Source organism: Bos mutus, chromosome 10 (genome assembly GCF_027580195.1).
Source record: "Bos mutus isolate GX-2022 chromosome 10, NWIPB_WYAK_1.1, whole genome shotgun sequence".
Taxonomy (NCBI): domain Eukaryota; kingdom Metazoa; phylum Chordata; class Mammalia; order Artiodactyla; family Bovidae; genus Bos; species Bos mutus.
This window is the reverse complement of record NC_091626.1, coordinates 30,053,040-30,079,995: the sequence shown is the minus strand read 5'-3', so window position 1 is coordinate 30,079,995 and position 26,956 is coordinate 30,053,040. Positions and strand designations below refer to the sequence as shown.

At 34.9% G+C, this 26,956-nt stretch overlaps 1 protein-coding gene across 12 annotated transcripts in view; it reads left to right on the top strand.

The window, feature by feature from the left end:
• GPHN (gephyrin) overlaps positions 1 to 26,956 on the top strand; it is a 535,685-nt gene that overhangs the window by 106,136 nt on the left and 402,593 nt on the right. For all 12 annotated transcript variants that reach the window (XM_070377686.1, XM_070377689.1, XM_070377688.1 and 9 more), the window contains exon 2: positions 22,069 to 22,147. In XM_070377686.1, the coding sequence (XP_070233787.1) occupies positions 22,069 to 22,147 (79 nt within the window). The remainder of the gene's footprint in view (positions 1 to 22,068; positions 22,148 to 26,956) is intronic.

Genomic DNA, 26,956 nt, shown 5'->3' with positions numbered 1-26,956 from the left:
GAAATCTTTGTGGTAGGAAGTTTGTATACGGGTAGAAACTAAAAGAATAGGATTTCTAAAAATTCTAACTTTGAAGAAAATTTGAGGACCGTAAGATACAAAACAAAGAAAATTTAAAAAATCATAACATGATATTTTTCCTTCCAGTTCTCTTTTCTCTGTATATTATACTAACTTAGAATCAAACTGTAAGAACTCCTTTGTTCCTTGCTTTTTTAGCTTTATGAACATTTCCCATGCCATTAAAAATTTAGCACAAAATCATTTAACTGATTATATAGTTGTTTATTGAATACCTATTTTATAGTATAAGCTAGTCTCCAACAATTGGACATTCAGTTCAGTTCAGTCCCTCAGTCATGTCTGACTGTGGTCCCATGGACTGCAACACGCCAGGCCTCCCTGCCCATCACCCAACTCCCGGAGTTGACTCAAACTCATGTCCATCGAGTCGGTGATGCCATCCAACCATCTCATCTTCTGTCATCCCCTTCTCCTCCTGCCCTCAATCTTTCCCAGCATCAGGGTCTTTCCCAATGAGTCAGTTCTTTGCGTCAGGTGGCCAAAGTATTGGAGTTTCAGCTTCAGCATCAATCCTTCCAATGAATATTCAGGACTGATCTCCTTTAGGATGGACTGGTTGGATCTCCTTGCAGTCCAGGGGACTCTCAAAAGTCTTCTCCAACACAACAGTTGAAAAGCATCAATTCTTCAGGGCTCAGCTTTCTTTACAGTCCAACTCTCACATCCATACATGACTACTGGAAAAACCATAGCTTTGACTAGACGGACCTTTCTTGGCAAAGTAATGTCTCTGCTTTTTAATAAGCAGTCGAGTTTAGTTATAACTTTTCTTCCAAGGAGCAAGCATCTTTTAATTTCATGGCTGCAGTCACCATCATGCAGTGATTTTGGAGCCCAAGAAAATTAAGTCTGTCACTGTTTCCATTGTTTCCCCATCTGTGTGCCATGAAGTGATGGGACTGGATGCCATGATCTTAGTTTTCTGAATGTTGAGTTTTAAGCCAACTTTTTCACTCTCCTCTTTCACTTTCATCAAGAGCCTCTTTACTTCTTGTTTGCTTTCTGCCATAAGGGTGGTGCCATCTACATATATGAGGTAATTGATAATTCTCTCAGCAATCTTGATTCCAGCTTGTGCTTCATCCAGCCTGGCATTTCTCAGGATGTACTCTGCATATAAGTTAAATAAGCAGGGTGATGATATACAGCCTTGACGTACTCCTTTCCCAATTTGGAACCAGTCTGTTGTTCCATGTCAGTTCTAACTGTTGTTTCTTGACCTGCATACAGATTTCTCAGGAGGCAGGTCAGGTGGTCTGATAGTCCCATCTCTTGAATAATTTTCCACAGTTCATTGTGATCCACATAGTCAAAGGCTTTGGCATAGTCAGTAAAGCAGAAGTAGATGTGTTTCTGGAACTCTCTTGCTTTTTTGATGGTCCGGTGGATGTTGGCCATTTGATCTCTGGTTCCTCTGCCTTTTCTAAATCTAGTTTGAACATTTGGAAGTTCACGTTTCACGAACTGTGGAAGCATCGCAGTTCCACGAACTGTGGGAGAATTTTGAGCATTACTTTGCTAGCATGTGAGATGAGGGCAGTTGTGCAGTAATTTGAATATTCTTTGGCATTGCCTTTCTTTGAGATTGGAATGAAAACTGACCTTTTCCAGTACTGTGGCCACTGCTGAATTTCCAAATTTGCTGGCATATTGAGTGCAGCACTTTCATAGCATCCTCTTATAGGATATGAAACAGCTCAACTGGAATTCCATCACTTCCACTTGCTTTGTTTGTAGTGATGCTTCCTATGGCCCACTTGACTTCACATTCTAGGATGTCTGGCTTTAGGTGAGTGATCACACACCATCATGGTTATCTGGGTCATGAAGATCTCTTTTGTATAGTTCTTCTGAGTATTCTTGCCACCTCTTCTTAATATCTTCTGCTTCTATTAGGTCCACACCATTTCTGTCCTTTATTGAGCCCATCTTTGCATGAAATGTTCCCTTGGTATCTCTAATTTTCTTGAAGCTATCTCTAGTCTTTCCCATTTTATTGTTTTCCTGTATTTCTTTGCACTGATCACTGAGGAAGGCTTTCTTATCTCTCCTTGCTAACCTTTGAACTCTGCATTCAAATGGGTGTATCTTTTCTTTTCTCCTTTGCCTTTCGCTTCTTTTCTTCCCCCTGATATTTGTAAGGCCTCCTCAGACAACCATTTTGCTTTTTTTCATATTTCTTTTTCTTGGGGATGGTCTTGATCCCTGTCTCTTGTACAATGTCATGAAGCTCCGTCCATAGTTCATCAGGTACTCTATCAGATCTAATCCTTTGACTCTCTTTCTCACTTCCACTGTATAATCATGAGGGATTTGATTTAGGTCATACCTGAATGGTCTAGTGGTTTTTCACTACTTTCTTCAATTTAAGTCTCCATTTAGCAATAGGGAGTTCATGATCTGAGCCACAGTCAGCTCCTGGTCTCGTTTTTGCTGACTGTATAGAGCATCTCCATCGTTGGCTGCAGTGAATATAATCAATCTGATTTTGGTATTGACCATCTGGTGATGTCCATGTGTAGAGTTTTCTCCTGTGTTGTTGGAAGAGGGTGTTTGCTATGATCAGTGTGTTCTCTTGGCAAAACTCTATTGATCTTTGCCCTGCTTCATTATGTACTCCAAGGCCAAATTTGCCTGTTACTGCAGGTATTTCTTGACTTGCTACTTTTGCATTCCAGTCCCTTAATTTAAATGACATCTTTTTTGGGTGTTAGTTCTAAGGGTCTTGCAGCTATGCTTCTATTTTATCTTAAACATTTTCAAATTATAGCTTTAAGTATTGAACTTGGTGATATGTCGTCAGCTAATACTTGATAAATTAGATCACTTTTGTTAAAGGTAAAATACTTTTTATTTTCATTTTTCTACTTTTACCCAAGTCTGTTTTAGATATATGAAGGAATTTTATATTTTCTTAAATCTGTAACTTTTAAATATGAAAGATGAAGCTTATATTTCTTCACATCTAACAATATGGTTATACATCTTAATGTTAATATTTCCTGAGAAGAATATTCCACTGTCCTTTATGTATAGTCAACTGCACAATGTCTACTTGTGATAAAATACGCCTCTGTGAAATCCTCTGAATTTATTAGTTGTCAAGGCCTTGGGGTATGAACTTTGTTTCAGTATTTGCCAGTATGTCAGACGAAGTACTTTAATTGGATTATCTCTTTTAATTCTTACAATATTACAGGAAGCTAAGGTAGTGTTTTATCCTATTTTATAGAAGATTTCTGATTCTTGGAGATTTTTGCTAAGTTTCTATAAGGTGTAAGTGGTAGAATCACTGTTAGATTATGGGAAGTCTGGCTCCAGCATCTGCATTTGCAAACATATATAACATGAATGTATGCCATTTACTACTTTTTTCTTCCTCTTACGAGTCTCATTTGGTTTTTTAATTCTCTCCATTACTGCAAATTTAAAATTTTTTTTGTATATGATATCTATACTTTTTATATAGTATGTATGTATTCAGGTGTAAATATATACCCACAAGCACAACTTAATATTAAAATAGTCACCTGAAACTATATCAATGTTCTTAATTAGCTATAAATGTAAAATAAAAAGTTTAAAAAATATTAAAATGGTTACTTTATAGATACTAGGTTATAGAATAATATCTATTAAATGAAGTCTTTTTTCTAGCTGTCATTGGAATATAATTAAAATACAAATTAAAATGTCTCTCTTTAAAAATGTATTTCAGAAAAAAAAGATTTTACTACTTTCTTCAGAAAATTATTCCAATTATGTAGCTATATTTTTACTCAGAAGTGTTTATGTCTAATTTAAAATTATTTAGTTGATTCTTTAGTTGTAAGATAATATTTTTGTCATTAGGATGGACAATACTTATTTATCCTTATAAAGCCCTTCAAATAATAAAATCAGTTTTAATGATTATGAATTTAAACTTGAATAGAAATTTTCCAGATTGGAAACTGTATAGCTCAGGGATAGGTAGGGTGATTTTTTTATTTGCAATTTTGTTATGTGTTTCCCTTTTTTTTTTTCCCTTAGAAGTTACATGAGAACAGTGTTTACGTCCGTTGACTAAGGTTTATCCCTTTGAATGTAAAGCATTATTTTCATGGCTAAATCCATAGGTGGTGGTAATAGGGGCTGTAAGAAAGAAATTTATTGTAAGATGCCTTTAATACTGATATAAAGTCTTCCTGTTTTAACATTATTTCTATAAAGACAGCACAGCATAGAAAGTATAATTATTGCTATTTGGAGTAATCTTTTGCAAATCTGAAATCCCTACTTGTGCTTTTATAGTAGTTCCATAACAGGGTTATTTTGGAAAACAATGTACAAAACAGAAATTCCAACATTAATTGGATTGACACTTTTAGTTGTAAAATAACACTTCCAGTTGTAAATCTTGAGATAATTGGCATCAGACTTCAACATATTCAGTTTTCATTTGGTTAATATTCTCAGTATTGTATTGTGTTGAAGAGAAGACTCTCAATGCTTAAAGCTCTGTAAATATATCTAACTTGATATTTGTTCTTTAGAACATCTTAGCGATCAATCGCCAGTTCAGATGCCTGTGTCCTTGCTTCCCTATTCTCCTTGTCATTGCCCTTATCATTATCTCTCATAGGAGCATAGTAATGCTTCCACACTGTCCTTCAGTTTTGCAAGATTAAAGTTTCTAAAGTTTAGCTCTAATCTTGTCATTTCCAAACTTGAATGTGCAAAATGATTTCCTATTGCCTGGTGTGTTTTCTGTGGCCTAGGATTTTATGCTGTTTTGATAATGTCATCTTCTACTTTTTCAAGTTTATTTCACGTTATTGTTTTTTCTTGACCTTATATTTAAGCCAAACTATTTCCTAAATAGCCTAACTACAGTAATACTTCTGTGATTTTTGTTTACACTGTTTTCAGTGTCCACTTCATGGACTTTCCTTGCCTTTGCCTAAAATCTACCAAATATACCCAGTTCTAATGACTTTTCCATGAAAGCTTCAAATCAAATTATCACTTTAACTGTTTTATAAAGTTCGCTTTCTCTCCTGTAGTTTCTCTACATACTTGCATCTCCTCCTATTACTTTTTAAACTGTTCATTTAGGAAAATTTAGTGAATGTACAAAAAAATAGTGTGATATGCCCTGTGTACGCATCAGATATAGCAGTATTTTGACATTCTTATTTCATTTATATATTCCTTTACTTTCACCTTCCACTCAATTATAGCTAATTATTTGAGATAATTTATATATTAAAATTCACAAATGTTAGCTGTATAATGTTGACAATTATGTTCATACATGAAACTCCTCGCCTTTCATAATACAGAATGTTTCCATCTTTCAGGAAGCTGCTCCTACCACTTTTCATTCAGTCCTCCCACACTGAAGCAGGCACTGTTTAATTTTTTTCACCATATATTTGTTATACCTTTCTTATACTTTCCATGTAAATGGAATTAACTCTTTGTATAAGGCTTCTTTTGTTCAGCATAACTTTTCTGATCCTTTGTTATTCTGTTTTATTGCTGAGTAGTATACCTTTGTATGGCTGTTCCACAATTTATGTGTTTGGTTAATGGACATTTGGGTTAGTTTCAGTTTTTGGCTCTTGTGAGTACAACTGCTATGGATACTTGCATAAGTCTTTTTGTGGATATAGTTGATTCTTATTTGCAGTGGTTATGTTTTAAAATGTATGAACATTGAACTAGCTAATACTGAGCCATTTCTTCTAGGGGAAGCACAGGGCTAGGTTTCTGTGAGCTTCTGATGCAGTATTTTTGTTAACTGATTAACACAACTTTCTTTCATGTGTGTTTCTGTTTAAAAGACATTTGCCATTGGGAACTTTGAAGAAGAGGAGAGACTCAAATTTTTATGAGTTTTATGGTTCTGTTGAATAAAAGTGCTCAATTCACCATCCTTCTGGGTCCCATGTGAGGAGGAAAAGAGGCACAGGCTTTGCTAAAATTGCCAAAGACTGAAGGAAAGAGCTGCAGTAATATGCTGGTTCCCTCAGCTGGGGTGTTTTCCAAATACTGGAAGTTACATGAGGGAGGAAGCAACCCTGGGGCTTGAACCCAACTGTGGAGGAAGCAGCTGTAGGAGAGAAAAAGTCTGCTGTTGCTTCCGTGTCCCTGTCATCCCTTTTCTCAAGCTCTATTCTCTTCCCTGCAGTTACACCCGGGAGTGTCATCAGCATTTGTGGCTATTACTGTAGCCCCAGATGTGTGCTTATTAGAGAACTTGGTTGTGTTTTGGAAGGGGAAAAGATACTTGAATTCAACTGGTTGATGTGAACAAAGTTTATAGCTGGGAAATTAAATTGACCTTCTGGGTAAAGGCCTTGGACTGATTATGTATACAGAGTTAACCTTAAATGTTTGTACCTGGTTCACTGATTATTCAGCTAAGTGAAAAGCTGATGGTATCCACTGGGTGGCAGCCACTCTCCAGCTCCAAGGACAGCTCTGGAAGACCGACTGTGGTAAGGACTGTTGAATAGGCTAATTTGAGTTATTTTCTTTGCCTTGGGCCAGGAGTTAGCAAACTTCAACCTGTGTGCCAAATCTGTCTTCAGCCTGTGTTTGTACTGCTCTTGAGCCTGGGAATGTTTTTTACATTTTTTAAATAAAGCATTAGGAATAAAATGAATATATACTAGAGATTGTGTGCAGCTTATAAAATCTAAAATATTTACTATATGTCCTTCTCAAAAATAGAAAAATTAGCCAACCCCTGCTTTAGAAAATACTCCCAGGGATCAATCAAGCATGTTCTATTTTTCCTGAGTGGTGGGCTGTTGACAATAATGGTCTCATTTGGGTAAGATTTCAGAATAGCAGACTAAAGGCACATTCCTCAATGAGACCACAAGCTATGGAAACAAATCACACTTGCATTTTTATGCTTAGACTAAGGACCTCTTTTTTCATGAGAGTGACTGGAATCAAACTGCTCATTAAGCCTGCACTGCCTGAGTCACCACTATAGCCACTTGGATCCATCATTGTTTTGGGTATGGCTCATGTATCCACCATCATAAACTGGGTCAAAAATGTAGCACTATATGCTTATGATATACAAGCCATCCCTGCCTGCCAAACTTGTCACCCCTAGCAGAGGCTGGCCTGTTTTTTTCATGGTAAAGGACCTTTGACTCCATCTTGGGTCAATTATTGGTGCTTCACATAACTTTTTTAGTAATGATTTTGTTGTCCAGTCAGGTCAACTGACTATTTCATTGTAACCCTTGAAATGAGTGTGTCACGTTTTTGGCCTTCTGAACTATTTACCTTCTGACATTGGTGTCCTTTTCATCACAAAGGCCAAATTTGGTGGGCCAATAGTCAAACTCTTTGATGGAAGTTCAGTGTTTCGTACCACCCAGAGACATCTGGTATTGCTGAGCACCGAGTTTGCTTTCTCCAACATCAGCTCAAAAAGATTTTTAAATGACTCTCTTTCAAATCTTTCTGGTGCAAATACCTTGGAAAACATGACCATCTTCAGAAAGTGATCATCTCTTGATTGTTTCCTTGCTAATAATGATCAAGGAGGGCTGAAGGGGTAGAGGATTATATAGAGCTATTTTGAAAATTCAGTGTTTTGCTTTAAGTATTTCTGAGCATAATGCTTCTCTGTTTCCTCTAATAGTTACTAGGTTACAATGGTTAGTACTCCCTCAGGTGTCAGCTTGCCAAAATGGGGAGAGTTGGCTGGCAGGTGCAAACTGTCTTTGTGGCTGGGGTTCTAGAGAGGCTAACCACCTTGTTGGCCCACACTTGTCCCTAAATATTTGTTAAGGTCTTTCTGGTTTCTTCTTGTCCCCATTTATAAGTAGCTCTTCTTAGTTTCTGTTTTCTGGATTTTAGTTCATTAGATTTCTTTGCCTCCTAAGCTCTGTATACTGTTTTAATTATGGTTTTTTGGTTTAGTCAACATGTTCTTATTTTTAAAGTGAGAGTGATGTTCTCTTATAACTTATGCAGAAGTTTTATGGAATGGCTTTTAAATGATAGAAAACATAGAAACCACTCTATTTGGTGTGACACAAATAGGAAACACTCAGTGCTAGTTTTTATTTGTGTCATTGCTTTGTTGTTACTGATGCTATCCTTATCTCAACGGAATGGATTATGCAGTCAAATTTCTTTTATTATAATCCCCTCTGTGATCCAAACTTTGTAGCTAGGCAGAATCAGGGAAATAGATATGGAACAATAAATATTTTTAATCAGATAGAGAAAATGAGTATCATTTAAAAGTGAATATTTTTTGTGTGCTTTTATCTTTGGAATCAAGGAAATGCATTGATATTAAGTATTAAATGGAAATTTTTATCATGAAGATTCAAAAGCAAAAGAAGAAACACATTATGTTACTTAAAAAAATGCATTGTAGCTGTTGCTGGTAAGATGTGACAACTTTAATATAGTACCAGGTGACATGATAGGATGGAACTCAGCACATTTCCAAGTTGTTTCCCTTAAGAGAAAAGTCAGAGGCAGAAAAATGTGACTTTACGTGGAATGCCAGCATATTAGAGTTAATTCCCTGGGCAGTATATCTAATCAGAACTTTGATAATTAATTGATATTCACATGGGTTCTTTCCTGAGGTATTTTCACAACTCATGCCAACCTATTTGGTTTTTATCCTTGTGGATATCAAATATTATACATACAGCCTTTTGGATCCAAAATTCATTAATCCCTTATGAAAAGCTAGTCTTTACATCACATCTCAAGGATTGTATTTTATCTAAAATCAGTGTTTGTCAGTTGAGGAGATTTTATGTTTAAAGTAAGCAGTGCTTATCCTATTTGTATTTAAAAGTATAGGGGTTCAGGATGGGGAACATGTGTATACCCGTGGCGGATTCATGTTGATGTATGGCAAAACCAATACAATACTGTTATTAGCCTCCAATTAAAATAAATAAATTTATATTAAAAAAGTATAACTCTGAGTCTGTTGGTGGTTAAGTTTGTTGTTGTTGCTTAGTCGCTAAGTCATGTAAACTCTCTGTGACCCCCATGAACTGCAGCACTCCAGGCTCCCCTGTCCTCCACTATCTCCTGGGATTTGCTCAAATTCATGCCCATTGAGTCGGTGATGGTATCTAACTTTCTCATCCTCTGTCTGATGGTGAAGTTATGGCCTCTTAGAAGAAAAGATTAAACGTTGGGGTTTACTAAGGAATTAGGGATGATATGGACTGAAAGAATGCGTTGGTTATAAGGACGTGGAAATGCATAGGTGGAATGGATCATATTATTTTCTTTATTCCTTAAGTGATATGTGTGTGTATGTGTGTGTGTGTTTGATAATCTGTTTTTGGCACAAGTGGTTTTGAATGGTATCTACAATAGCTGTTTTCTTAGGTTACATTAAAAATTAAAAGTGGTATGACTTACTTTAAATAATTTTTATCCTTTGGAATTTTAAAAGCGTATTGCTACCATATTATTAAACTGTAAAATGTCAAAGGTGCTGCTAGAACCTGCTTATGGGGCAAAGATTATTCAGAGACTAAGTCTGACTTTGAACATCATTTTAGATTTAATATAGGCTTAAGTATTTGATGATGTGGAAAGCCGAGTTTTGAAACTGCTATTGAGTGCAGTGGAGTTTTGTTGTTTGGGCTTCCCTGGTGGCTCAGCTGGTAAAAATTCTGCCTGCCCATGCAGGAAACTTAAGAGATGCTGGTTCGATCCCTGGGTCAAGATCCCCTGGAGAAGAGCATGGCAACCCACTCCACTATTCTTGCCTGGAGAATCCCGTGGACAGAGGAGCCAGGCAGGCTACAGGCCATGGGTTCATAAAAGAGTTGGAAAGTCCCTGTTGGTATTTGGTTTCTTGGTTTCCTGTAAAAACTAAAAGATCCTTAATACAAATGAAGGAGCATATATAACTGAAAGAAAGACATATACATTTATCGTACAGTTTTAAGTCTTTTCTTAAAAATTTAATTTTATTTAAAGTATACTGGGAGGTTTTGGAAGGCTGGCATGATCCAGTTTACATTTTTTAAAAATTTTATACAGTTCACTTTAAGATTTTTAATTGTGGTAAAGTACACAACCCCAAATTCACATCTTAACCATTTTTAAGTACATATTCATATTGCTGTGCAAACTATCTCAGGAACTTTTCATTTACAAAACTAAATCTCTGTACCCATTAAGCAACAATTCCCCATATTCTCCTACCCTTATCCTCTGGCAAACATGGTTCTACTTTCTGTTTCTATGTTTTTATACTATTTCTATACTCTAGGAATCTCATATAAGTGGAATCATACAGTATTTTCTTTTTGTGACTAACTTGTTTCATTTAGCCTAGTATCTTAAGGTTTATCTGTCTTGTAGCTTGCATTAGAATTTCATTTTTTTTCTAAGGCTGAATAATTTTCCATTCAATGCAGTACCACACTTTATTTATGCATTCAACTGCTAATGGACATTTGGGATGCGTCCACCTTTTGGCTAATGTTAATAATGCTGCTTTGAACACAGGTGTACAAATATTTCTTCAAGATCTTATTTTCAGTACTTGGATATATGCTCAGAAGTGGAGTTGCTATTATCATATAAGAGTTTGCATGGCAGATCTTTATCTATCCTTTTATTTCAACCTCCCTTGGTCTTTATATTTAAGATGTGATTTTTGTATGTAGGATATAATTGGGTTTTGTTCAGTTTTGTACAAACTGACAACTATAGTGTTTCAGTTGGAATTTTAGTCTATTTATATTTGATGTAACTGCCAGTATGATCAGGACAGAAGAGGTGGACTGAGACTTACCACAGATGAAACTGAGACTTAAAATATGCCCCCAACATAAATTCAGCTACTGATGATGGTGTGTATATTTTATCCTGTTTTTCTAGGTAGGCATGCTGATTGGCTGCCAGCTGTGCTGATGACTCAGCTGTAAAGAATCTGCCTGCCAATGCAGGAGACATGGGTGCAATGCCTGGGTCAGGAAGATCCCCTGGAGGAGATCTAACCTCCATTAGGTCTTTGATTTTCTTCACTCAGTTCAGTTCAGTCACTCAGTCACGTCCGACTCTTTGTGACCCCATGAATTGCAGCACACCAGGCCTCCCTGTCCATCTCCAAATCCCAGAGTTCACTCAGACTCACGTCCATCGAGTCGGTGATGCCATCCAGCCATCTCATCCTCTGTCGTCCCCTTCTCCTCTTGCCCCCAATCCTTCCCACCATCAGAGTCTTTTCCAATGAGTCAACTCTTCGCATGAGGTGGCCAAAGTACTGAAGTTTCAGCTTTAGCATCAGTCCTTCCAAAGAAATCCCGGGGCTGATCTCCTTTAGAATGCACTGGTTGGATCTCCTTGCAGTCCAAGGGACTCTCAAGAGTCTTCTCCAATACCACAGTTCAAAAGCATCAATTCTTTGGCGCTCAGCTTTCTTCACAGTCCAACTCTCACATCCATACATGACCACAGGAAAAACCATAGCCTTGACTAGACGGACCTTTGTTGGCAAAGTAATGTCTCTGCTTTTGAATATGCTATCTAGGTTTCTCATAACTTTCCTTCAATTTTCAGTATATAAGTCCTATACAAGATTGGTTAGATGTACTTATGAGTATTTCATTTTCTTTTGAACAGTTGTAAATGATATTATATTGTAACTTTAAGATAATGTTTTCACAGCTAGTACGTAGAAATACAGTTGATTTTTATATGTTGATCTTGATGAACTCACTTTTTAGTTTTAGGAGTTCTTGGTAGGTTTTCTGTGTTGATAATGTTATCTGTAATTAGGGATAGGATAGATTACTTCTATCTTTCTAATCTATATGGCTTTTGTTTCTTATTTGTGCCTCTTTCACTGGCCAAATCATCCACTACTTCATTAATTACGAGTGATGAAAGCAGACATCTTCATTTTGTTCCAGACCTTTAGAGAAAAGCATTCAGTCTTTTTGCCATTGAGAATGATGTTAGCTGAAGATTTTTATAAATGCTGTTTATCAAGTTGATCAATTTCCCTTTTATTCCTATTTTTTTTCTTTAATCACGGAGGGATGCTAAATGTTGTAAAATGCTTTTTCAGCCTCAATTCAGTGATTGTGTGATTGTACTTTAACCTGTTACTCTATGGGATTACATTAATTGTTTTTCAAATTTTGAAACAGTCTTGCATCCTTGGAATAAATGCCATATGATCATGGTATGTAATTTTTGTATATTGCTGAATGCTGTGTGCTAACATTTGGTTAGGGATCTTTTGAGTCTATATTCACATAGGAAACATTTGTAGAGTTTTTATTTATTTATTTTTTTGGTCTTTGGTTTCTACATCAGGTAATAATGTCTTTATAAAATCAATTTGGAAGTTTTCCCTCTACTTGTTTTCTGGAAGAGATGATATAGAATTGGTATTAATTGTTCTATAGATATTTGGCAAATTTTCCACTGAAGTCTTCCCAAACTAGAGATTCTTGTTTGGGGAGATTTTAAATTGTAAGTTAAATTTTACTAATAGTTGTAGAATTATTCAAATTATTTATATCATATTGAGTGAGTTGTAGTAGTCTGTGCTTTTTGAGAAATTGGTGTATTTTCTTTATGTTCTAAATTTAACGTCTTTAGAGTTGTTTGGAGGATTCCTTTATTATTATTTTGATTTCTATGAAGTCTGTAGTCATATATCTCCTGTTTTATTCCTGATATTGGTAATTTGTGTCTTCTATTTTTTTTTCTTTGTCATTCTTATAAGAGGTTTGTTAATTTATCTTTTCTTAGATCTAGCTCTTTAGGGTAAATGTGCTGCTCACAAATTTTCCTGATTTTACTTCATTTGAAAATGTTATGATTGCTTCTCCACCTCCTGAGGATATTTTCACTGGATATAGGATGCAAGTTCATAGTTCTTTTATTTGAGCATTTGAAAAAGTTCTTCCTTCTGGCCTCCCTTGTTGCTGATGCTGCCATTTGAATTGTTTTTCTGCTGTTGGTAAGGTGTAGTTTCTCTCTCACTGTTTTTACAATGTTTTCCTTGTCTCTAGTTTTCAGAAGTTTGGCTATGCTTGCCTTTGTATACATTTTATTGTTTATCCTGTTTGAAGTTTGCTCAGCATGTTGCATCTGTATATTTCTGTCTTTTGCCAAGTTTGGAAAGTTTTCAAGCCATTATTTCTTCAAATCTCTTTTCAGCCCTGCACATTTTCTCCTATCCGTTAAGACTCAAATGATAGGAAGTTAGGTCTTTTGTTATTGTCCTATAGGGCCTTGAGGCTTTGTTTGTTTGTTTGTTTATTTGTTGGTCTGTTTTTCTCTGATTAAACATTTTTTCCATTTTGGTGTTGGCACCTATCAGTTGTCTTTCTTCATTTAGTTTTAGATCTTCTTGTTTCTTCTTTTTTGACAATTGACTTTTTGTCTGTTTTTGGTTTTTTTCTTAAAGTATAGTTGATGTACTGTGTTAGATTCTGGTGTACAGCAAAGTGATTCAGATGTATATATACTTCATATTCTTTTCCATTATGATTGATTACAGTGGATTAAATATGGCTCCCTGTACTCTACAGGGGACCTTGCTGTTGTTTATATAGTTTATGTGCAGTAGTTTGTATCTGCTAATCCGAAGCTCCTAATTTATCTTTCCCCCACCCCTTTTAGTAACCATAAGTTTGTTTTCTATGAGTCTATTTCTGTTTTGTAAATAAGTTCATTTTTAGAGTCCACATATAAGTGATATATGCTATTTTTCTTTGATTTGCCTCACTTAATATGATACTCTCTAGGTCCATCTATGTTGCTGCAAATGGCATCATTTTCATTCTTTTTAATGACTGATTAGCATTCCATTGCATGCACACGTGTGTGTGTGTGTGTGTGTGTGTATGAATGACACCTTCTTTATGATTGATCTGTTGGTAGACATTTAGGTTGCTTCCATGTCTTGATTATTGTAAATAGTGCTGCTGTGAACACTGGGGTGCATGTATCTTTTCAGATTAGAGTTTTGTCCAAATATATGCCCAGATGTGGGATTCCTGGATCATACAGCAACTCTGGCAACTCTGTAGGAGGGCTTCCTCACGCCCTCTCCAGTATTTCTTACATGTAGCCTGTTTAACAATGGCCATTCTGACCAGAGTGAGATGATATATCATTGTAGTTTTGCATTTGCATCTCTCTAATAATTAGTAATATTGAACATCTTTTCATGTGCCTGTTGGCCATCTTATGTCTTTTCTAGAGAAATTTCTATTTAGGTCTTCTGCCCATTTTTTGGTTGGGTTGTTTGTTTTTTAAATATTGAGCTATATGAGCGTATTTAACTTATATGTAGAGTACATCATGAGAAACGCTGGGATGGAGGAAGCACAATCTGGAATCATGATTGCCGGGAGAAATATCAATAACCTCAGATATGCAGATGACACCACCCTTATGGCAGAAAGTGAAGAACTAAAGACCCTCTTGATGATAGTGAAAGAGAAGCATGCAAAAGTTGGCTTAAACTCAGCATTCAGAAAACTAAGATCATGGCATCCGGTCCCATCACTTCATGGGAAGTAGATGGGGAAACAGTGGAAACAGTGTCAGACTTTATTTTTGGGGGCTCCAAAATCACTGCAGATGGTGACTGCAGTCATGCAATTAAAAGACACTTACTCCTTGGAAGGAAAGGTATGACCAACCTAGACAGCATATTAAAAAGCAGAGACATTACTTTGCCAACAAAGGTCCATCTAGTCAAGGCTATGGTTTTTCCAGTGGTCATGTATGGATGTGAGAGTTGGACTATAAAGAAAGCTGAGCGCTGAAGAATTGATGCTTTTGAGCTGTGGTGTTGGAGAAGACTCTTGAGATTGCCTTGGACTGCCAGGAGATCCAACCAGTCCATCCTAAAGGAGATCAGTCCTGGGTGTTCATTGGAAGGACTGATGCTGAAGCTGAAACTCTAATACTTTGGCCACCTGATGCGAAGAACTGACTCATTTGAAAAGACCCTGATGCTGGGAAAGATTGAGGACAGGAAGAGAAGGGAACGACAGAGGATGAGATGGTTGGATGGTGTCACCAACTCGATGGACATAGGTTTGGGTGAACTCCGGTAGTTGGTGATGGACAGCGAGGCCTGGCGTGCTGTGGTTTATGGGATCGCACAGAGTTGGACAGGACTGAGCAACTGAACTGAACTACATGAGCTGTTTGTATTGTATATTTTGGTAATTAAGCCCTTGTGGCCACATTGTTTTTAAATATTTCATAGGTTGTCTTTTCATTTTGTTTATGCTTTCCTTTGCTGTGTAAAAGGATATAAGTTTGATTAGGTCCCATTTGTTTATTTTTGCTTTTATTTCTGTTTCCTTGGGAAACTGACCTAGAAAACATTGGTATGATTTATGTCTAAGAATGTTTTGCCTATGTTCTCTTTTAGGAGTTTTATGGTGTCATATTTTATATTTAAGTCTTTAAGCTATTTTGACTTTATTGTTGTGTACAGTGTGAGGGAATATTGCAACCTTATTGATTTACATGAGGCTGTTCAGCTTTTCTAACATCAACTGTGGTAGAGATTGTCTTTTCTCCATTGTATATTCTTGCCTCCTTTGTCAGGGATTAATTGACAATAGGTGTGAGGGTTTATTTCTAGGCTCTATTCTATTTCATTGATCCATAGTGACAGCTAACTTGTTGTTGAAACCTGGACTTTTAGGGTATTACACTGTGAACTGGGGTTTTATTTAAATCTTCTGTTTTAGCTGGCTTATTCAGATACTACCCAGGCAGGTAAAGGGAGATAAACATTTCTTCTTTATGTCAGACTGCGGTAGAAGTTGGACATGACTGAAGCGACTGAGCAAAGTGCAGGGGTAGAAGTCAGGTTCTCCATTTTACCTCCTTTGATACTCTAGATAGGGCCTCCAAGGCACTGCTGGGTGAGCATGGTATTTCTGGCCCCCCACTGAGTCCTCAGTGATCTCTCATTGCCAGGGATTGGTAGGTGAACATCTATGAGGATGAATGAAGATATTTGGAAGTTTTCCTCAGAATTTGAGTTTCCTTGGAAGGAAAGTTATGACCAACCTAGATAGCATATTCAAAAGCAGAGACATTACTTTGCCGACAAAGGTCCATCTAGTCAAGGCTATGGTTTTTCCAGTAGTCATGTATGGATGTGAGAGTTGGACTGTGAAGAAAGCTGAGCGCCGAAGAATTGATGCTTTTGAACTGTGGTATTGGAGAAGACTCTTGAGAGTCCCATGGACTGCAAGGAGATCTAGCCAGTCCATTCTAAAGGAGACCAGTCCTGGGTGTTCTTTGGAAGGACTGATGCTAAAGCTGAAACTCCAGTACTTTGGCCACCTCATGCGAAGAGTTGACTCATTGGAAAAGACTCTGATGCTAGGAGGGATTGGGGGCAGGAGGAGAAGGGGACGAGAGAGGATGAGATGGCTGGATAACATCACTGACTCAATGGACATGAGTTTGAGTGAACTCCGGGATTTAGTGATGGACAGGGAGGCCTGGCATGCTGTGATTCATGGAGTTGCAAAGAGTCAGACACGACTGAGTGACTGAACTGAACTGAACCCACTAATTTAAAAAGTCAGACAATAATGTCCGTGATTGTGGGCGAAAAGAATCCTTGTACCTTGTTGGTGGAATGTAAAATAGTGCAACTGCTATGGAAAACAATTTTGCAAAAAATTAAATATGAAATGTCCATATAATCCCACAATTCCATTTTTGGGGATATACTGTAAAGAATTGAAAACAGGCATTCAAAGAAATATTTGAACATGCATGCTCATTTAGCCTATTCACAATAACCAAAAGGTAGAAGCAGCTCAAATGGCCAACAAAGGATTAATGGATAAACAAAAGTGGTACATACATACAATGGAGTATTATTAAATGTAAAGAAGGATGATTTTTCTCTGTACATGGATGAACCTTGAAAACATTACGCTCAGTGAATGAATCCAGACACAAAAAGGCATGTATTTTGTGCTTCCATTTGTATGAAATATGTAGGATAATTAAATCCATTGGGACCAAAAAACGGATTGGTGGTTGTCAGGGGTTGGGGAAAGGGAAAGAAGAATGGGAACTTGCTGTTTAATGTGTAATAGGTTTTCTCTTGAGATAATGAAAATGTTTTGGAAATAGAGGTGGAGATGCACAACATTGTACATAAATAAATGTCCCAGAATTGTGCACTTCAAAATTGTTTTTATGTTCTATGACTTTCATCTAAATAACAAAAAATGTACATTAGAGATTTATTTTAAAATGAAACCAAGAATTATGGAGTTAATTTTTCTTATCAGTTATTAATTAAACTATATGATATATTTTCAAAATAAAATAAATTAAGTGTTCATATTTCTTGACATATTTTAAATTACAACATACTGACATTTTTCCACCAAACTTTCACACTGTGATTATAGAAAGTGACATTTTCTTGAAAAATATGTGTGTTCCCAAGACCCAGCTCTTAATTTTGTGGTGTTTATTAGTCATTGGTACAAAAAGCATAATTTTTTTGGTTGGCATATACTGGGGCAAAAATCAACAGAAAAATGTGATGACCAAACTGATTGATTTGCGTATAATGTATTTATGAAAGAAGCACATTCACTAGTTTCTGAAAGTGTACCATGTTCTTATTTATAATTCAGAACCAAAATTTGTTGCACTGTTGAAATATATCTTAAACTTAATACATATATTAGGCGGGTAAAGGTTCAGAATATTTGTTGATAAAGTATTGATGTTTAGATTCTTTATTCTGTTTTTAATTTAAAATTTGGATGTGATATGAACTTTAGAAAATATTTACCTCCTTTAGCAAAACTCTTTTCAATAGCTATCTAACAAGCCTTTGTAGGAGCGAAGGTTTATTCTATTTTAATTAAGTCTTCAAAACTTTCAGGTTCTTGAAGTTTGTAACTAAGCTCTCATATTTTCCAAATTGGGCAAGAACTTTATGAGAACAAATGTTTTGATAAAATATATTATTGCTTCAAGTTCAGCTCAACTGGAAACCAACTTTTCTTATCATGTGGCAGCATTTTATTTTTTTCCACTTGGCTCTAATTAGGAAATAATGTAATAATGAGTATTTGTGTTAAAATTAAGAAAAACAGAATTTGTCTCAAATCAACAAAAGTGTCTGTCAAATATGGAAAGAAAATTATATATTGATAAAAATTACTTATCTCATTGTGAAAAAAAGGTGAGGATTATCTTTTTGCATTTAATAAAAAGAATACAAACTTGATTTCAACTTCAGATCCATCCTTTAAATGCATCATTTTATGCATTTATCATTTGCATCAGAGGCAGATTTAGATTTAGAGATCTTATAACTTTGAGCTGTAAGAAAAGGGAATATAAAATCCAAGTAAAATAATAGGTAATGGATCTTTGAAAGGAGCAAGGCAAGTGTTATATTCTTCTTGCTCCTTAAGAAGATTTGAATTGGTTGAGATACATAATGAAACTGTTAAATTAAAATAGGAAATAGTTGCTTAATATTTATGCTAACATATGTTAGCATATGTTATATATGTAACATTTAACATATATATAACATATTTAGCATAATATAGGAAACATTCACTTAATGTTTATCCTAAAATATGAGTAGAGTTTTAGTTCCTCTTTAATTTTAGGATGTATGTTTAATCAAGATGTAGACTCACATTCTAGATTTTTCCCCCAGCATTTTAACTATATTGTTCTATTGTCTTCTCTGTTCTATAGTTTATGTTTGATACTCAGCTGTAAGTTTTATTGTTTTTCCTTAGAAGGTGATGTGTCCTGCTGTTTTTAAGATTTTGTTGTTATCTTTGATTTTCAGCAGTTTGACTGCTAAGTGTGATTTTCTTTCACATTTTCCAGTACAGCCTTGGCTATATTTGCTGGGTCATTGAGTAATGTATTTATATCAGTTTTGGAATATTCTTAACTGTTTTTTCTGAAAATATTGCATCTTCCTCATTCTTCTCTTTTCAGCTATAGTCTCATTGGCTGTTGATTCCAGCATGTCTCATGTTTGTTTTATTTTTTTTTCTTTTTGCTTCAGTTTGGATGTTTTCTGCTGATCTCTTCAAGTTCACTAATCCTGTGTTTTGCTGTGTTGAGTTGGCTATAAAATCCAGCCACAGATTTCTTAATTTCAGATAGTGTATTTCTCAGTTCTAAAATTACTGTTAGATTCTTTTGCGTAGATTTAATTTTCTCTGTTGAAATGTTCTTATTTTCATCTACTGTGACTGTTTTTCTATTTTTTCAACTTATGGTTTTCTTTAGATTTTTCTTCAAGTCCTTGTCTTCGAATTCTGTATCATCTGTGGGTTAACATGTACATTATTTTTTAAACTGGCTATTGGTCACATATTGTGCTCTTTACAGTATTTTGTATCAAATACTGTTTATTATATGATCATAGAAATTGATGTAAATATTACTTTCTGTCAATGTTATATTAGAAAGAAATGATTAAGTGTTAAACCATCTCAAGTCAACCACAAGTTGAACTGGGTGGTTTGAGTGACAGCTTTAGATATATTCAGTCTGCCTCTGGTTTTAAATGTCTTAAGGGCCAGACATATTGTGTTGCAGTCATTTCTCTCTGCTGTGGCTTTGTACTAATGTGCTGTGAGATTGTTGGAGATTTTACTCTGCCATGTGGTTCTTCACCCTTTTGCTCATCTTCCCTCTCAAGGTGGGATGCTTTTGATTGATAGCAAATATATTGAGGGGAGATCGATAGAAATTGTACACTGGGAATTGTACACTGGGCATGGTAGGCACAGTTTGTTGCAGAGTGACGTTAACTTTAACCACCACAGTACTACAGAGAACATTATTTGCCCTATATCCTGTTCTCTTCTCCTTTCCCCAAATCCTCTTATGCAATCCTGCTGCTGCTAAGTCGCTTCAGTCGTGTCGGACTCTGTGCGACCCCAGAGACGGCAGCCCACCAGGCTCCCCTGTCCCTGGGATTCTCCAGGCAAGAACACTGGAGCGGGTTGCAATTTCCTTCTCCAATGCATGAAAGTGAAAAGTGAAAGTGAAGTCACTCAGTCGTGTCCAACTCTTAGTGACCCCATGGACTGTAGCCTACCAGGCTCCTCCATCCATGGGATTTTCCAGGCAAGAGTATTGGAGTGGGGTGCCATTGCCTTCTCATTCTGGCCCTCAGCAAAACTCCCAGAAGAAAATTTTCATGTGTTTTGTGGGTCCCATGGGATTCCCATGAGCTATCAAAAACTATACTCGTTTCTCTTTTTCTTAGTAGTGTCCCTCTCTCTAATTCTTATGTTTAAATGGCAAATCCTTTCAGAAATGAAACAATCAGGGGGCTCAGCTTACCCAGAAACAGATTTCACTTTTCTCCTAGTTTACCTTTTTTTTTTTTTAAATCCAAAGTTCTCTGTTCCCTTTATTTTTTTATTTTATTTTATTTTTAAACTTTACATAATTGTATTAGTTTTGCCAAATATCAAATGAATCCATCACAGGTATACATGTGCTCCCCATCCTGAACCCTCTTCCCTCCCCATACCATCCCTCTGGGTCGTCCCAGTGCACTAGCCCCAAGCATCCAGTATCGTGCATTGAACCTGGACTGGCATCTCGTTTCATACATGATATTTTACATGTTTCAATGCCATTCTCCCAAATCTTCCCACCCTCTCCCTCTCCCACAGAGTCCATAAGACTGTTCCATACATCAGTGTCTCTTTTGCTGTCTCGTACACAGGGTTATTGTTATCATCTTTCTAAATTCCATATATATGCGTTAGTATACTGTATTGGTGTTTTTCTTTCTGGCTTACTTCACTCTGTATAATAGGCTCCAGTTTCATCCACCTCATTAGAACTGATTCAAATGAATTCTTTTTAATGGCTGAGTAATACTCCATTGTGTATATGTACCACAGCTTTCTTATCCATTCATCTGCTGATGGACATCTAGGTTGCTTCCGTGTCCTGGCTCTTATAAACAGTGCTGCGATGAACATTGGGGTACACGTGTCTCTTTCCCTTCTGGTTTCCTCAGTGTGTAATATGATTATCTCAATAGATGCAGAGAAAGCCTTTGACAAAATTCAGCACCCATTTATGATAAAAACTCTCCAGAAAGCAGGAATAGAAGGAACATACCTCAACATAATAAAAGCTATATATGACAAACCCACAGCAAACATTATCCTCAATGGTGAAAAATTGAAAGCATTTCCTCTAAAGTCAGGAACAAGACAAGGGTGCCCAGTTTCACCATTACTATTCAACATAGTTTTGGAAGTTTTGGCCACAGCAATCAGAGCAGAAAAAGAAATAAAAGGAATCCAAATTGGAAAAGAAGAAGTAAAACTCTCACTATTTGCAGATGACATGATCCTCTACATAGAAAACCCTAAAGACTCCACCAGAAAATTACTGGAACTAATCAATGACTATAGTAAAGTTGCAGGATATAAAATCAACACACAGAAATCCCTTGCATTCCTATACACTAATAATGAGAAAACAGAAAGAGAAATTAAGGAAACAATTCCATTCACCATTGCAACGGAAAGAATTAAATACTTAGGAATATATCTATCTATTCCCTTTAAAAATATGCTGTTGGGGCATAGTTTATCATTTTTTTTCTCTAGTTGTTGTGAAAGCAGTGACTTGCTACTAGACTGGTAATTAATTTTGTAAAAGTAAGAATAAAATTTAGAACTATATATTCACTCTTTTATATATTGTATTTATATAAAGTCTGTGTGCTTAGATTATTGGCTTTTTTATTGAATATTAATATTTGCTACTTAATCTACCAGGCCCCCAAATTAATCATTCTTGATGTTTAGAAAAGAAAAGACCTATCCTGATAACCAATTTTAATTTCAAAATTCCTTTTGGATAGTAGTAAATTAACTGAAATGGAAACAAAAATTAATTTTCCTTTCTCCTTTTCCTGTTTAGTGAGTGATAGTTGCTTCAGAAATCTTGCAGAAGATCGCAGTGGGATAAATCTCAAAGATCTCGTACAAGATCCTTCTTTGTGAGTATTTGGTTTTCAGTCTTAAGTATAAATTAAAACTTGGTGTGACTTTTCTCAGAAGAGTTGTAACTCAGCACTAATTTCAGGTTGAGTAATTTCTTCTTTTCTAAAAATTTATGTTACATGTAATGAAGCACATAGAACAGTTTCAACAGAAGTGAAGTTATGGAACGCTTTCTGTGTAGAAATAGAAGAGATTTTAGAAGAAGAGATAATGAGAGTAATGATTGACTTTCAAAGAGTATCTACTAATGTTTGATGATATCTTACCAATGTGGCAGTAGATACTAGGCAGATGATTAGTAGTTTAGTTGCTTGGGAGGCAAGATTGAATTTGTTTACGTTAGTTTTAAACATTTTTGAATAACTTGCAATAATAATTTGTAAGTATAATTTAAAATGTAAAATATTTATAATAATATACTTGAGTATATTGAATATATTTCTGATGTTTTAAATTTGAAAGTTGTATGTAGCACAAGATTTTTGAGGAGTTCAGTAGGTTTCAGTTTTTAATGTTCTTAATCATAAGTCAGTTCCTTTCTTTATCAGCACATATTTCATATCAGAGTATAATATCACTTTCTATTTCATGAATCAACTTTTTTGCACTTATATATTAAACTCCAAATCATACATGCATGCTATCTTTTGTAGGAACATATCCTTCCAGTAAGATCATCTTTTAATAAAAAAAATAATCAATACTAGTTAAGCCGTAGGCAGCAGGGAAAGAAAATCAAGTGCTGGCAGATGCTTTCCTTAATGATATTTAATGCATTCAGTAAAATATATTACAACAAAAAATTGGTCTTCCACATTATGTGTAATCTATATTCATACAAGTTTTACTAGTAATTCATTTAAAATGTGAGGAATAAAATACAAGAGTGTGTTGAACCTGAAGGGTATTGATTTCTTAATGATGGTCCAAGTCATTTTAAAAAATGTAGTTACTAGACAGAATGGTGAAAATGATTGAATATTGAAGTTATTATAATGAACTCATTGTTATAATGAGTTCAGAAATGAGTTTTCAATCCCAACTTTCTAAATTTTTTTCTTTTTAAAACGTTCTCTTTTCTTCATTTAAAAGAATTGTCAGTACTCTTTCTACATGGTTTTTATTGAAATGAAGATTGACAAGTTGTCCTTTGAATTCTATAAGTATTTAATGAAGAATAGAATTATTCTATGTGGATATAAATATTCCTAGTGAATGAATATTGAATAACATGTTCATGAGTATATGGAAAGAAACTTTATAATATCACTGAAAGATTTCATCCACTTGAATGAATAAAATAAATTATTCCATTATTGTATTATTTATAAGGTATATTTTTGGTGCATTGGAATTATATATCTTTTTAATGCAGTCTTTGTGGGAAAAATGTGCTTATATGGATTTCAATGATATCAAAGCTGTGGAGAATTACATTTAAATAATGGATTATAGTAATGAGTTATAGTATTTTGAAATACCTTGGTACTTCTTCCTAGAATGTAGAATAGTATTCATCAGGTAATCTATCACTAAAATATGATTTTAATCTTAGTATTCTAAGAGAAATTTATCTCAGATCACTATTACATTGAGTGGACAAAATAATTCTGAGCCTATGTTTTAAAGTAGTCAGATATCTTAGCTTAACATCATTACCTTAAGTTGGCATTAGTCTCTTGGCATTAGTGTTGAATATAAGAATTCAGTGAGCAAGAATTTGTCTTTGCCCTTAACACTTGGGTTGGGGAAGAACTTTTTTCTTAGTAAGAATTGTCAAAATGTACTATTAGTGACTGATTCATTTTTTAGAAATAGATTTCTTGGTAAAATTCTTTAGGGAAAGTAATGCCTGGTGTGGAAAAATAATTATTTTGGGGGTTGTTATAATGGGAAATATTTTATTCTGAGTTACTATTCTGTAGCAATATTTTATATCTCTTGGGTAAGGATTTTTTTTAAGCCAACTACCTTTTTTTCCCCCCGGCCTAGACTCCCAAACTCTTGACATAATTCATTACTTTGTTCATTAATTACTTTGTTCATTAATTTGTGTGCACTACTATATGGTTCTATGTGAATTGCTTTGGTTGTAACATTAAGTAGGAAATATGTGAAAAATAACTTTTCTGAAAGAACTTTCTCAAAAAATCACTGGCATTTAATGAGTATTCTGCTAGGCTACAGTCCATGGGGTTGCAAAGAGTCGGACACTACTGAGAGACTTCACTTTCTTTCCTGACAAGTGTAAGCGTTGCTAAAATTGTATGTTATTTCAATACATGTTCTAAATAAAAAATACTAATAAAATAAGGTATGTATATTAAATGAATGCTCCGTATGTAAATATGCCTGTCAGATTTGTATTATGCTTCACCTACTTGAGCGCCTGATGAAGAAAGGAGTTGATGTGTGAAGAAAACTGTACTTCAGTCACTAATGCTGTTAGAAAGAAGGAAAAAGTAGATCGAGGAGATCCCAGGCTACTTTGGTCAATGTGACACTCAGAGTGGTATTGTAGAGTGTTTTAATCAGATAAGTGAACAGGTATAAAATATCTGTAAAATCATTGTAGTAAAAGTAATTATTGGGCTTGAGTGAACTGAGTGAGCTATATTGTGTGAACATGATGAAGGAGGGATGGTATGGGAGGAGGAAAAAAATTGAGAAAGTTGTGAATCCTTAAGCAAGACTTTCTGGTTTTGCTACTAACTTTTTATCTGTTGTAATTGAGAGCAGAGTCTGACTTGTAGCAAGATTGTGATGGCGGGAATACCTGAGAAGCTCTCTTTTTTGGGAAGTTACTCTAAGAATATTTGTTTCTAGTGTAGTCCTGTAGGTGTTACATATAAGACCAAGTAGAAGAACCTTTCACTTTTTTGCTAATAATGTGCAAAAATGTTTATTTGAATTATTAATTTATATGCATATTAAATTTTGAAATAATTAACTGTTTTAATATATCTTCTATTTATGATTTTAAATATTTTAAGAATGATTTCTTCTGTTGTATGCATAGTTTGTCAGTTAGAATTGTTTTATAAGACTTCTTGTTTTAGTTGTGGTCTTCAATGGCACACTGAAAAATGTCAAATTTAGCTTGATGTCATCACCCTATTAGAAAGATATCTGGGCTACAGTCCGTAAGATCACAAAGAGTTGGACATGACCAAAGCAACTTAGCATACCCACACATATCACCACATTAGAAACATATCTAATATGATATATAATTTTCATACATAAAAGGAATTATTCTTAGCATGATACAATTAATTTTTATTCTCTTTAAGTGGAGGGTTATATGCTATTTAAATCATACAAATTCATTTATACTTTTTCTTGTTATCTATGCAGGACAGCTGACTACTATATGGAAAAGAGATACTTTATATAACATACTTTTAAGTTATATCAGTTGTGTTCTCAATAGTTAAAATTCTCAAAAATGCTTTCAAGTTTCCATTGTTTGGTGAAGATGAAAGATAAAACATACTACCATATTTATGCTTTAAAGTTGTTTTTGCTTACTTATAAACCATTTAGCAGAGATAATTATTTGAACTCAGATTCATTTTATAGAAATTATTAAAAGCTGTTTAATAATCAAGAGAGGAAATATAAAAATGAAAAAGACCAATAGAAATTGAACACTTAATTTTACTATTCATTGTGTTGATGCTAATTGTGTGTGTGTGTAGTTGGTTATAGATGGATATGTCTTGTTTAATTTGCAAAAACTCTTAAAAATTTACATCCGTTGTATATATGTGATATGTAAATCAGTTAGAGGAAGAACTGTTTAATTCATAAAAGAATTGGCCATCTCCGAATATTAGAAATATAATTCATAATGTAGGATATTAGTATTTTTTTTCATAGAGCAAATAGGGGAAGAATTTTGCAAAACATGACAATTATGCCAGTCTTTGTTATTTTTCTTTCTGTTGCTCAGAATATGTTTTCAGTTGTTCCAGTGATGTCAAGATTTTGAAAAGATTTTTCTGAGTTTACAGACTCTTGTGATTTTTAAGAAAGGATGATTCAGTGAAATAGGAGAGATCTTAATTATAAATTCTGGATAAATTGTATTATGGATGAGGAATACTTCTTGTCAATATTCTTGGTATTTTTTTTAATTGTAAAATAAACATCACATGAAATTTACTGTCTTAACCAATTTTAAGTGTACAGTTCAGTCATGTTAAGGATATACACACCGTTGCAAGCTCTCCTAGTTTTTCATCTTGGAGAACTGTAACAAAAACTCATAAAACATTAACTCCCTATTTTCCTCTCTCCCCAGCCTCTGGCAACCACAGTTCTTTTTGTTTCAATGGTTTTGGAATACTGTAGGACTCTTATAAGTGGCATCATACAATATTTGTCTTTTTGTGACTTTTGTCTTTTAGTTAGCACAGTTGTCTCAAGTGAGTTCTATCATGTGTCAGAATCTCTTTCTTTTTTAAGGTTGAATAATATACCATTATGTGTGTGTGTGTGTGTGTGTATATATATATATGTGTATATATATATATATATATATATATATATATATATATATAAAACACAGTTTGTTTACTTATTCATACATTGAGGGGCACTGAGTTGCTTCTTCCTGTTAACTGTTGTGAATAATGCTGCTCTGAACATGAGTATGCAAATACCTCCTTGAGCCACTGATTTCAATTCTTTTGTATATATACCCAGAAGTGGAATTGCTATATCATACAGTAATTCTGTTTTTAGGGTTTTGAAGAACTGCTATAGTGTTTTCTGTAGTGACTGCAACAACTTATATTCCC